The sequence below is a fragment of the Phascolarctos cinereus genome, unplaced genomic scaffold (genome assembly GCF_003287225.1).
Source record: "Phascolarctos cinereus isolate Bilbo 61053 unplaced genomic scaffold, phaCin_HiC Scaffold_1;HRSCAF=81, whole genome shotgun sequence".
NCBI classification, from domain to species: Eukaryota; Metazoa; Chordata; class Mammalia; order Diprotodontia; family Phascolarctidae; genus Phascolarctos; species Phascolarctos cinereus.
Genome location: NW_027555514.1, coordinates 282,309,521 through 282,322,710, shown reverse-complemented (window position 1 = coordinate 282,322,710; position 13,190 = coordinate 282,309,521). Strand labels below are relative to the sequence as shown.

Genomic DNA, 13,190 nt, shown 5'->3' with positions numbered 1-13,190 from the left:
AATCACTTCCATAAGCTTTTGAGTTTTAAATTTTTCTCCTCCTCCCTTCCCAAGACAGCACACAATCTGATATAGGCTATACAGATACATTCCTATTAAACATATTTTCACATTAGTGATGTTGTAAGAATTAGAATCAATAGGAGGAACCACCAGAAAGAGGAAACAAAACACAACAGCAGAAAAAAATAGCAAATAGCATGCTTCGATCTGCATTCAAACTCCATACTTCTTTCTCTTGATGTGGAGAGCATTTTCCATCATGAGGCCTTTGGAGATGTCTTAGATCCTTGTATTGCTAAGAAGGTTTAAGTCTATCAATATTAGTCATCACACAACGAGGCTGTTACTGTGTACAGCATTCTCTTGGTTCTGCTCACTTCACTCAGCATCAGACCATACAAGTCTTTCCAGGTTTTTCTGAAGTCAGCCTGCTCATCATTTCTTAGAGTACGGTAGTATTCCATTACATTCATATACATTCCCAACCAATGGGCATCCCCTCAATTTCCAGTTCTTTGCCACCACAGAAAGGGCTGCTATCACTACTTTTGTCCATGTCATCCTGTCTTTCTCGGGAGGCATCAGCCAGAACAGTTCCCTGTGTGGTAGGGGTGGCCTCCTGAGGTTCTGTGCCAGGGTGGGGTCACCTTCTTTTTCTGCCCCCTGCCCATCCTGAGGAGCCTCAGTATTGGTGACAGCCACATAGCATCTCACGAGGGAGCTTGGCGGGGGGGTCCCTGGGGGTGCCCAGGCTTCCTCTGCATTCACCGTGAATCCTAAATGAAGACAAACATTCATACACGTCCCTGGGTGCATTTCTGTCTGTTCACAGAGAGCAACAGGCAGAAGATTGCAGTGCAGATCTCCAAGTCAGAGCCCCGCTCAGAGAACCAGAGACAAGCCTCCAAGAAGGTCAGGGAGATCACAGAGACAAGGATATTGGAGAGGTCAGCTCAGAACGAGGTGAGCAGACGGACCGGGGGAGGCCTCTGGCTGCCGCTCAGTGGCCCCAGTGACTGGTTCTGTGGGGTCTTGTTATGTGAAGAATCCATTAGGCTCTCAATGAATTGTTATTTGGCCAGGTGGCTAGAACACAGACCTTGGAGTCAAGAGGCACTGTGTTCGAATCCTGCCTCAGACACTTACCGGCTGTGTGACCCTGGGCAAGTCACTTGGCCTCCCTTTGCCTGTTTCCTCATCTGTAAAGTAGGGATTAATAATAGCACCTCTTCCCTAAGAACTGCATGTAAATCCTGTTGCCAAAGCTTAAAGTGCTCTACAAAGGCTAGCTGTTACTGTAGGTGATATCCTTGATTTTCCCCTTTGCATCCCAGTGCTGAGGGAGATGCTAGGCACACGTCCTTCCAGACAAGCCAGGGGAGAGGCTCTATCCCTGTCTCAGTCTATCCCTAGAAGAAGATCCAGGGGATCTCTGGAGGAGAAGTGCCCTGCCAGGCCAGCTAGGCCAGCTTGGAACTGGGCAGGGCTCGGTCCTCTCACTGGCTGGGGTTGGAGGCCCTCCAGGGAGGAGGAGCCCCTGTATCCTGGGCAGCCCACAGTCCTCTGGGGCAGCTCTTGGGGTTAAGAACTGCTTGTTGATTTTGGGCCAAGCTTTGCCCAGCAGTCAAGCAGCCTACTGCTGCCCCCTCCTGGCACAGTTTGGGGGGCTTAGATGGAAGAGAGTGAGGAGGTGGCAGGTTTGGGGCTCTGCAAAGCCCCACATTTGTGCCCCTGGCCATGAGGTTTCTTCAGCTGGGCCATTGGAGGCTGGCAGGGGTCAGGCCTTGGGGAGTGCGTGTCATGGTGAGGTGTCTGCCCCAACACCTCCTCAGCTCTTGGCATGGGTAGAGTTGTGAGCGAGGCACATTGGGCCAGAGCTGTGAGGGTCAGGGGACCAGGGGCGAGCCACTGTGCTGCCCGAGCTTCAGTTTGCTCACTCAGGGAGATTGAGGGGATTGGACCAGTAGAGCTTTGAGCCACCAAAGACTGCCCCACACGGTGCCCTGGCATTGGAGACCTGGGCTCCAGCCCTAGCTCTGCTGTCTACTCACTCCATGACCCTGGTGAAGGGTCTGGGGTGCCCAGGGGAGAACAGGGGCTGTCGCCAGGGCCTCAGTTACCAATGCCCACAGGCATTTCTGGGCTGTGGCAAAGCTTGGCTGCCCCAGTGTTCATGGCCCTGTGGGCAAGGTGGAGCTGGCTAAGGTGTGACTGGTCCCTGCTCCTCTTGGCCTGGCACACCCTCAGGATTCCATTACTGGAGCAGGGGTTAAGAGGGTCCACCTTCCGGCCTCCAGCCCTGTTCCCGAGGCCCTTGCAGGCATCTGGTAGTTCTGGCTTCTCAGTAGAAGACAACCGGCGTGGTGGTGGTGGCGGTGCTCTGTGGCCCCTCCCTGGCCCTCACTGGCTGCAATCACAGTGTCCCCTTTTCCTCCCCTCAGTCTCACCCGGCCTGCAAGGGACCCGAGTTTTCAAGAAACCTGTTCAGCATCACTGGCAACAGCCCGCTGATCGTTCACTACCTTGAGCAGCATGATGCTTATCGACAGGCTGGCCAGGACATCCTGATGGTCCGGCATGACGTGAGCAAGACCATGCCATATCCTTAGCACTCGTTAAGATACCTGTGCCTGCCGGGGACACTGAGCCTTCTGAAAGCGAGATCTGGGTAGGGAGAGCCTAGCAGCTATGTAGAGGTGGGGAGGATTCGCACCCTCAGTTTGGAGCTGCCATTGTGGACAATCCAAAGCATTTGTTGAGCACCTGCTATGTGTAGCACCCTGGGCTAGGCGCCAGAGGCAGGGAACGGGACCCAGAGTTTACCTAAGACGGCCCCCTGCCCTCGCTCTGAAGGAGCGGCCTCCCCGTCCACCAGGACCGGATGAGGAGCTGGCATTGGAAAGAGTGTTGGCAATGAAACCACAGCTCCGTTGTCTGGCACCTTGGAATCTCAGGGACACTTTCCTTCCAAGTAGTCCGTGACTCAGTGGGCCCAAACAAGATCACATTGATGAAGCTCTTGGTGCAGTGCCTGGCACGTCGTAGGCCTCATAGAAATGTTTATTAGCTGTTGTTATCTCTCAAAAAGAGAGGGAATTAGCTCAGGAGTAAAGAAGAGGGAAATGGACCTAGGTCAATGACAGGATGGATTCCTGGGCCTCTTGCCTGGCCGGCAGGCTCCTCTCCCCTTGGCACTCCCCTTCACATCCATTCTAGGCCTCCATCCTCTCATGGCAAAGTGTCAGAGCAGCTCAGGCAGTTCTGTGTTTTCCTTTACGATCAAAACCACTGAGGGCACAGCAGCCTATCGAGATGTGATCCGGCAGGTCAGGGCTAACATGAAGAAACTGAGCAGGGACACCGAGTACCTACATAAGGTGCACTGGAAGGAGTGGAAGATATTTGACCAGAGCCAGAAGGATCTGCAGGCCGATTTTGTCAGGTAGAGAGGGCTGGGTCCGAGGTGGTCAGACCAGATCTCCGACGTCTCTTTAGGCTCTGGGATCCCGTGACTGCTGATCCTTTAGCTTGATTGAAGAGGCACCAAGGGCTCACCTTTAGGCAGCGGTCTCCCTGGAGCTGCTGGAGGACTTAAGGTTCTCACCATTAGAATCCCTTCACTGGGTCAGGACAGCACATTGTATGTGTGTCATTTATTCAAGAGACACATCTTCAGGGCCTTTTGGGTGTGGGCCACTGGGCTAGGTGCAACATCTGGTGTAGTGACCTAAGCCATGGCACTTGTATTCATGGAACAGACGGTCTGGTGGGAGTACGAGAGTGTGCAGGGGGGCTGGGGGAGGCGACCATCAGCCCCAGGATCAGAACCACAGGACTCTTGACCCAAAGCTGGGAGGGCTGTAGAACGCCCAACCTCCTTCTCAGGTGCAGTGACATGAGCAGAGATGCCCACCTGGCTGTCTGAAGGCTGGGTTAGTGGGAGGAGGGTAGGCAGGAAGCCCTGCAGGAAGCCGGGTGGCTGGGCAGAGGAACGTGGAGGTGGAATGGACGGGGGCAGCTGGTTCTTGGTTGGCTGGGGGATAGCAGGTGAGTGGCCATGCCTCCAAGGGGAGAAAGCCTGAGCAGGTTTGGGGAAGAAGAAAGATGAACTTGCTTTTGGACTGGAGGTCGATTCAGTGCCTGTTTAGTAAGTAGAGGGCATTGCTTTTGGCCCTGAGAGCATGGCAATGCCTGACTTGGAGGTGCCTCATTGTAGGGGGGTGGCGGGGATGAGGCTGGAGCCAGCACATCTTCATCTCGTAGAGGAGGAGAGTGCAATGGGAATTTGATCTGGTGCAGTGAAGTCCAGCCAGTGTGTGATGAGTGAGGCCTGCCCTGTGCTCAGCATCATACCTCAGGTCCATGTGCTGGGCCCTTGCCAAGATGGCCCTTTACTCGATTGGTGACTGGCAAATTAAGATAAATTTCTCCCTCATCCTATAAATAGGTCATACAGTTTTGATTTTTTTTTTGTCATCACACCAGGAAAGTGAGAGAAGTCAACACCAGTGCATTAGAAAAGAAGAAGATGAATCAGCATGTCATCCCCCCTCCAGTTTCCCAGGAAGAACTTTATGATCAATTTGGAAAAGTCGTCGAAATGGAAAAAGTGCATTACAAGGCTGCACACATAACCCCCCAGCTGAAAATGAGAAGTTAGGCCTGAGACTGTGAGTTAAGAGTCACTAACCCTTCGTGGTTCCTTCGGCCGAGCACATTAAAGTTGGGCCCCATCCAGGGCCATGGAGGCTGAGTGCTGGGGGTGGAGGCTTTGGGAACGTGGGAGGAATCCCACATCTTCAGCTCGAGGGTGTTCTGAGCTCAGGCCCAACACTGAAGTGTTTATTTTAAAACTCAGTAGATTCAAAAGAGAACTTGTTTTCCTTCTCAAGCCCATGCTTTCCTTCCCAGACCTCCCAATTTCTGTTGAGAGACGCACCATACTCTTGGTCACCCTGGGTTGTCCCAGTCTTTCCTCTCACCTTCACATCCAGCCACATCCTGTGGATTTCACCTCTGAGTTACCTTGGACACCCACCCCCTTGTTCAGCTTTGTCACCTCTGTCCTGGCCTGTTGTAATGACCTTCATTCTCTCTCCTCTCCAGCTTAGCCTTTTAAAACATCGATGGGTTTTCTTCTGATACCATGTTTTGATGGCTAGATCCCATTCAGCAGACAAGGAAAGTTGCTACAGAGCACGTTCCCGGAAAGCCAGTGGGCCACTCGGGACTGCCTCGATAGTCCATGGGATGCTCTGGTTTTATAATTCAACAGAAAGGAAAGGTGTGTGTGTGTCGCCTGTCACTTGAACTTTTACCTGTCAGTGCTGACTCTATTTGCCTTATTGTAGTCATTGTGTATGGTGGTTTTCTTAGCTTTCTCCACCAGGCCTTCCTTCCTTCACCTTGAGCTGTCTGTCCCCTGTGCCTCTGACTTCTTCCTTTTTGTCATTCTTGAAGGTATAGCGATTCACGACATTCCACAGAGCATACTTTGTTCCATCATCCCTCAATTGTGGGGCATGTGTTTTCTTCTCACAAATAATGCTGCTATGAACATTTATTTGCAAAGGCGTCGTTTCCTTTTTTTTTATCCTTTTTTTAAAAGTTACTTTATTTTGATTTATCAACAATCACTTCCGTAAGCTTTTGAGTTTTAATTTTTTCTCCCCCTCCCTCCCCACCTCTCTCCCCAAGATTGTGTGCAATCTGATATAGGCTATACATATACATTCCTATTAAACATTTTCACATTAGTGATGTTGTAAGAAAGAATTAGAACCAATAGGAGGAACCGCCAGAAAGAGGAAACAAAACAAAACAGCAAGAGATCACATAGGATGCTTCGATCTGCATTCAAACTCCATACTTCTTTCTCTTGATGTGGAGAGCATTTTCCATCATGAGGCCTTTGGAGAGGTCTTAGATCCTTGCATTGCTGAGAAGGGCTAAGTCTATCAATGTTAGTCATTGCACAGCAATGGCAGTTGCTGTGTACAACGTTCTCCTAGTTCTGCTCACTTCACTCAGCATCAGTCCATATAATTCTTTCCAGGTTTTTCTGAAGTCCACCTGCTCATAATTTTTAAAAATTAATTTATTTTTATTTATCAACAATTACTTCCATAAGCTTTTGGGTTTTAAATTTTTCTCCCCCTCCCTCCCCACCTCCCTCCCCAAGACAGGGCACACAATCTGATATAGGCTATACGTACACATTCCTATAAACATATTTTCCCATTAGTGATGTTGTAAGTAAGAATTAGAAACAATAAGAGGAACCACCAGAAAGAAGAAACAAAACACAACAGAAGAAAAAAAGTAGCAAATAATATGCTTCAATCTGCATTCAAACTCCATAGTTCCTTCTCTGGATGTGGATAGCATTTTCTATCATGAGGCCTTTGGAGATGTCTTAGATCCTTGCATTGCTGAGAAGGGTTAAGTCTATCAATATTAGTACCTAACTGATTATGTTATTCCCTTCTTCAGCCAAATCTGATAAGAGTAAGGTTCAAACAATGCTCATCTCCCTCCTTTCTTTCCCTCTGCTGGAATAGGTTTTGGGTGCCTTTTCCTATAATGTAATTTACCCTTGTCTGCCTCCTCCTTTCCTTTTCTCTCATTTTCTTAGTTAGATCAGATTAATCCATTTACTTGGATACATTTAACACACTTGATTAGATTTTTTTTTTATCATTACATCAAAGTCAACTTATACTCACTCCCTTTATGTATACTCCTTTAACATGTAATAACAATACAGTTCTCAAGGGTTATAAGGGTCATCTTCCCTTGTAAGGTGTAAACAGTTTCCTCTTATTAATAACATGTTTCTTTCTGTCCCATTTATTTTTTTATGTCTTTCTTGAGTCTTGTATTTGAAGATCAAATTTTCTGTTGAGCTCTGGTCTTTTTATCAGGAAGGTTTGGAAGTCCCCTGTTTCGTTTTATATCTTTCTCCTACCCTGAAAGATCCTGCTTGTTTTCACTGGGTAGTTGATCCTTGGTTGTAATCCAAGCTCCTTTGCCTTACGGAATATCATATTCCATGCCCTATGGTCTTTTAATGTAGAAGCTGCAAGGTCCTGTGTAATCCTGACTGTGTTTCCATCATATTCAAATTGTTTATTTCTGGCTGCTTGCAGCATTTTCTCTTTGACCTGGTAATTTTGGAATTTGGCTACTATATCCCTTGGCGTTTTCAATTTGGGATCTCTTTCAGGAGGTGATTGGTGGATTCTTTCTATGGCTATTTTACCCTCTGGTTCTAGAACCTCAGGGCAGTTTTACTTTGTGATTTCCTGAAAGATACTGTCCAGGCTCTTTTTTTCATCGTGATTTTCAGGTAGACCAATAATTTTTAAATTGTCTCTCCTGGATCGATTTTCCTGGTCAGTTGTTTTACCAATGAGGTATTTTACATTTTCATCTATTTTTTCATTCTTTTGTTTTTGTTTGACTGATTCTTGCTTTCTTGTAGAGTCATTGGCTTCCATTTGTCCAATTCTAATTTTGAACAAATTGTTTTCTTCTGTTAGATTTTGTACCTCCTTCCCCATTTGGCCAACTGTATATTTTTTAAGGACTTGTTTTCTACAGTTAATTTTTGTCCTTCCTTTTCCAAGCTCTTGAGTCTCTCTTGCATACCTCTCATTTCTTTTCCCATTTTTTCTTCCACCTCTCTCATTTGACTTTTAAAATCCTTCTTGAGCTCTTCTAAGAAGCTTTTTGGGCTTCAGACCAGTTCATATTCCCTTTTGAGGATCCAGATGTGGGTTTGTTCATAATGTTGTCCTCTTCAGAACTTCTGCCTTGATCTTCACTCTTCCTATAATAAGAATCTATCTTAGGTTTCTTTTTGCTCACGGTGTTTGCTTATTTCCTGGCCTTTAAAGAGATTGAGCTCTCCTGCTGGGGAGCAGAGGGCATTGACCCAAGCTTCTTGTTTGGGGAGCCTAGGCCCTGGTCACTGGGTTTGTCTGCTGGGGTCTCTAATGCTGGCAGTTCAGGCTGTAGGGTTCTGGCAGCTTACCTGGTGTTGGGCTGGAATCAACAACACTGGAACTGCAGGGGTAGGATTGGGTAGTGTGGCCCCTGGAGATTTCCTGCTCCCTGGGGCCTTTCCTTCCTTTTGCTTTCTTCAGCTTCTTTCAGGTGGATGTTTCAGGGTGTTTATCCACCTGAGGCCCCTTGGAGTGCTGCTTCCCTTAGTTTTGCTGAGGCACTGGGAGAGCCGGTGGCTGTAGAATGCTGAGGCACCTGGTGGTTTTCCGAGCTGGTTTCCACCGGTTCCCTGCCCTCACTGAGGCACTCAGAAGTCCAGGTGTTGGTGTTTGCCTGTTCTACCACCTGGGTTTCAGGATCTCCTCCTGGTATGCTGAGGTGAGGCTTTCTGCTAGTTTGCTGGGACACCTCCCATTCTGTACTGCTTCCTTTCCAGTTAATCCCTCAAACTACCTGGGCTACTGGACTGCTGCACCCCATCTTTCTTCTGGTTCAGCTGTTCCAGGGTTTTTCCTGGGGTCAAAGGGGTTTTTTCTTGTTCTGGTTCATTTCTTGGGCTATCCCCTTATAGTGGCATCTCTGCATTAAATGGTCTGAACACTGCTATTGCGTCCCCTCGGCCTAAGCTTTCCTCACCTACAGCGTCGCTCTCCCTCAGCCATCCTGGGGACCAGCATCATCCTCCAGAACTGTGATGTCTGCATAATTCTCGTCTCTGAAATTCTCTCTCTCCTTCCCTCTTCCCCTTCTGCCTCACTCGCTCTAAACCTGTTCTGTGTCCTCATTGCAGCCTCATGTTTCTTGTTCTCCAAGTCCACCAGCCCTGCTCAAAACTCCTCTTCCTGTCTTCCCTCTTGACCCTCTAGCTGACCAACAGTAGATGCTCTTCTCTGCCTCCGTTTCCCTTGCCCATCTTTCCTGCTGTTATTAGGGGTGTGCTGGGTCTCAGCCCTGAGACACCCCAGCATCCACCATCCTGACCTGCTGAATGTCACAGGAGGGAGACACACCAGCGTGTTGCCTGGATGCAGCACAAAGCTGTGCCCTCCCGTCTCAGCTGGGTCCTCAGTGCTGCACAGCAGACCGTGTAGCCTTCCTTAGTTGACTCTCTCCCAACCTCCCCTCAGCAGTCCTCGAGCCCCCAGGCTGCCTCTGGCTCTTGTCTCTGCAGATGTTCTCATCTCCTGCTGGGTGGAAGCGATAGAAGCCAGCTGCTGTGACCTCCCTCTTTCCTGCTCTGTACCTCAGACCCATCCTCTCTGCTCATCCTCACGCCTCTGAGGACGTGGTGGTCCTTCATGCCACATGTGCCTGCGGTACCATCCCCTCCCGTCTCCTCCAGGCAGGAGCTCATCCCACAGATTGCGCGTCGCTATTCCCTCTTTACTCCTCAAGTCAGCGTCCTGCACATTACCTCCCTTGCACTGCCAGACTTCCAAGATGCACTGCCCAGCCTCATTGCCTCCTCTTCCTTCCCGCTGGGACTCCAGCCCTTCACATCTCACTTGGATTATTGTGGTGTCCTTTCTGGCAGGCTGTCTCCCCTCTCCAGTTCTTCCTTCATCTAGCCGTCAAGATGATCTTCCTAAGGCACAGGTGTGCCTTGGTCACTCCCCTCCCCCATGACCAAAGCCAGATCACAGGTAGGGCATCACAGCCTTCTGCCCCTTTCCAGCCTTGTTTCATAGAACTCCTTTTCACAAACTCTTATGTCTTTACTAAATTGGATTGTTCGCCATTCTCTAAATTTAATATTCCACATCACGCTTCTGGACATTCCCCCAGACTGTCCCCAGTCCCTGGAATTCCATCCCTCCTCCTGCCTCCCAGAACACTTCTCTTCCCTCAAGGCTTAAGGCCTATGTCACCTAGCAGGAGACTCCCTCCCTCCTCAGTTTCTCTTGTACCGCATTTACTTGTGTGTATCGTATTTCTCTAGTAGAATATGAGCTCCCCGAGGACAAGGGCTGCCTTGTTTTTGTCTTTGAGCCCCTAGTCTTGTAAAATGTCTTGTATATAGAGTAGATTTTTAATAAACGCTTACTGAGTCAAATTTTCATGAGTGCTTCTCAAGTATTTTCCAGAAGGTTGGATCAATTCATGACTCTGACAGCAGTGACGGAATATGGCTATCTTCCCCACAGCCCCTCTAAGATGGAATTTCCCCATTTTTCACCCTCCATGTCATTTTGATGGGCATGGGGTAATCTCTTGTTTTAATTTGCATTATCATCATTATTATTATTATTTGTAAGTTTGAACATTTATTCAAATGTTTAATTTAATTTTATACACTTTTTCTTTTGAAAACTGTTCATATTCCCTTTTTTTTTCTTTTTGTTTTGGTGAGGCAGTTGGGGTTAAGTGACTTGTGTAGGGTCACACAGCTAGTGTCAAGTGTCTGGTCTGAGACTGGATTTGAACTCAGGGCCTCCTGTCTCCAGGGCCGGAGCTGTATCCACTGCACCACCTAGCTGCCCCAACTGTTCATATTCTTTAACCACTTGTCTTTCAGGGAACACCTTTTAATCATGTAAATTGTGTTAATTAATTCCCTATAAGTTTTGATTGTTAGACTTTTATCAAAGATGGTTGCCCCCCCATCCACATCTTTTCTTCTCATTCCAGCTACGTTGATTTTGTTTGTGCAAAGGCTTTCAAATTTTATATAATCATACCATAAGATGGTTGAGAGGTCATGTATAAGTCAGTTCCCCCTTAGCACCTCAAAACAATAGGAAATGTGCTAAATTAAGTATAAGAAAAACAATATGAAGGTGACATAAAGAAATCACCACAGAAAACCAGGAGAGATCTGTTTCCTCTTCCCCTCTCCCCCTTTCCCTCCTCTCCCCCCCCTCCACCCCCACCCCACACTCATGGCTCCCAGTCTCCTGCTTGTAGGGGGCAGTAGGTGACTGTAGTAGGGACACATGGAGTCACACATTCCCCAGGCTTCTGGCTGCCTCACCTGGCCCACTCACTCATTCAGGCAGACCTCAGCCATGTTTCACTTCATGCCCTTCCCCGCTGCTATCTCCTCATCACCCCATGGGTACTCCTTGTCCCCAGCTCTCCAGTTCTTAGATCAAATCTGTCATTGTTTCTGGAAGGGGTTTCTCAATGAACTTCTCTGTGGCCCCACTCACTATTCCTCTAACTTTCAGGACTAAAGTTAGAGTGGGGATAACAGAGGGGGCAATCTGTTGGAGGAGATGGGATGGAATGGGGTCACCAGCTTGTAGAGGGGTTAGCCTTAGTGAGGAGTTAGGCCACCTTATGATGTGAGAGCTGGGTGAAAGAGGAGAGAGTGACAAAGGGCACCTCCACGGCAGGAGATGAGGAAGAGGCAGGGAGAGGGAGCTCATGGCAAATGAAAAAGCTCCACTTTTTCCAGTAAAATATGAAGCGAGGGTCTCAATGAGTGGCAGGGAGGTGGAGCCTTGGGAGGTTTGAAGAGGGATGAGAAGTTTTGGAAGAGCTTACTGGCAGAGTGGAAGAGTGACTTGATGAAGGAGGTAGAGTAGGATTGCCAAGCAGCAGTGAGGGCCCAGGTGAGGATATGTAACATCACCTTGCAGTGGACCCAGTCAGCATGGTTGTGTGATCTTCTCCATCTTGGGTCAGCAGCACACATAGATGCAGGAGCAGAGGTGAGGCACAGTGTGGGAGTGGTCCAAGGCTGAGGCTTGGCAGGGCACAGTCGGCAATCCGATAAAGGAGGACTACGGTATAGAGTTGAATGGCTTCACCAAAGGGGTCAAGGGATGGGCTATCGCTGAGGACAGACAGCAAGGGAAGGCTGGGGAGAGGTGAGACACCAGGAGGCTTCACATGCGTTTTCTGAGGTCGTCTTTGCTATGGCTCTCTTAGACACTGTTGATTTATCCTTTCTGGTACTGACCAGAACTGACCATAATTATTTCAGGTGAGAGTCCTGGATGAAAGTTAACCCTCACTTCCAGGCCTTGTGTAAATCAAGGGTCTGTGGACACGGTCATTTCCTCATGGACGTCATTTCCCCTTTAACACAATGTGCGATGGTTTGGGGACAGGGCATCTTTTGAATCACTCTTGCAGCTGTTTTGAAAGATGCACCTGAATAAAATTCCTTATGGAATACCCGATGCTGCTGTGGGGCTTTCCATCATTTATTCCATCAGCATGACTCTAACACTGAAGAAGGCCTTGGGGGGGGGGGCATCCGCAACCCCCGCCCCTGCCCATGCCCCCTTCAAACGTACCGAGCTGGAAGCCAGAGCTGACAGAGTCCAGCCCCTGGGAGTTGAGGAGAACGTGGTCAACCTAGAGATGGCAAGAAAGTTGGGCCCAAGTAGCCCTTTGCCCATTTCTGACCCCTCCACTCCAGCGTGCAGCACCACTTATTCGGGAGAGGGGCTGGGCATGATGAGTTCACTGGGGAAGGGAGGGGCGGACGGACTGGGAAGCAGGAGCCTGAGATTGTGAAGCAGAGAACGACGAGGGAGGACCCCGGGAACGGACCGCACACCGCGGCCCCTCCTTCATTTCAAATGGGAGGTCTTTTCCCCAAAGCACCGCACCCAAGGCATCATCTTTGCCCAGACCCCCTCAGCACCCCCACTTCAGCCCTCGTGGCTTCTCCCTCTCCCTCAGCTCCTTTGCTGGCCCCGCCCCTCTCCTCATGCTGCTTTGCCGGCCCCGCCCCTCTCCCTCATGCTCCTTTGCTGGCCCCGCCCCTCTCCCGCTCACCCTTTGCTGGCCCCGCCCCCTATCTAGCCCCGCCCCCTCCCCGCCTTCTCTTCCTCCTCCTCCTCCTCCTGGGAGCTGCTGCTTCGCCGTCTCCCGCGCATTCTGTGGGCGCCTCCGCCGCCTGGGGTGCGCCTGGAGGGCCTGGGGAGCCGGGGAGGGGAGGCACAGATACCGGAGGCACGAGCACGTCCAGGCCAGAGCCCGGGCTCGGACTGGGAAACTGAGGCCGGGGCGGAGGTGGGCAGGGGAAGGCTGAGGTAGAAGCCGGGCCTGGGAGGGGCCTTTTCGGGGCAGCCGCCTGGGGGCGCCGGGCGTGGGGTCGTTGCCCCCGGGCACTGCTCACCTCAGTGTACACCTTCCGTAAAATGGGGTGAGAGGCGCCCCTCCCCCACGGGCGTGGCGTGTTTGCAGAGCGATTTTATTGTTATTATGATTAATTATTATTAATT

General features: G+C 49.7%; 1 protein-coding gene across 1 annotated transcript in view; it reads left to right on the top strand.

Annotated features, from left to right (window-relative positions):
• The window catches only part of FAM227A (family with sequence similarity 227 member A), a 39,456-nt gene extending 29,389 nt beyond the window's left edge, over positions 1–10,067 (top strand). Inside the window, exons 12-15 of the mRNA XM_078147436.1 lie at positions 836–966; positions 2,445–2,602; positions 3,293–3,445; positions 4,489–10,067. Of these exons, the coding sequence (XP_078003562.1) occupies positions 836–966; positions 2,445–2,602; positions 3,293–3,445; positions 4,489–4,663 (617 nt within the window). The 3' untranslated portion in view covers positions 4,664–10,067. The remainder of the gene's footprint in view (positions 1–835; positions 967–2,444; positions 2,603–3,292; positions 3,446–4,488) is intronic.
• The last annotated feature ends 3,123 nt before the right edge of the window (positions 10,068–13,190 follow it).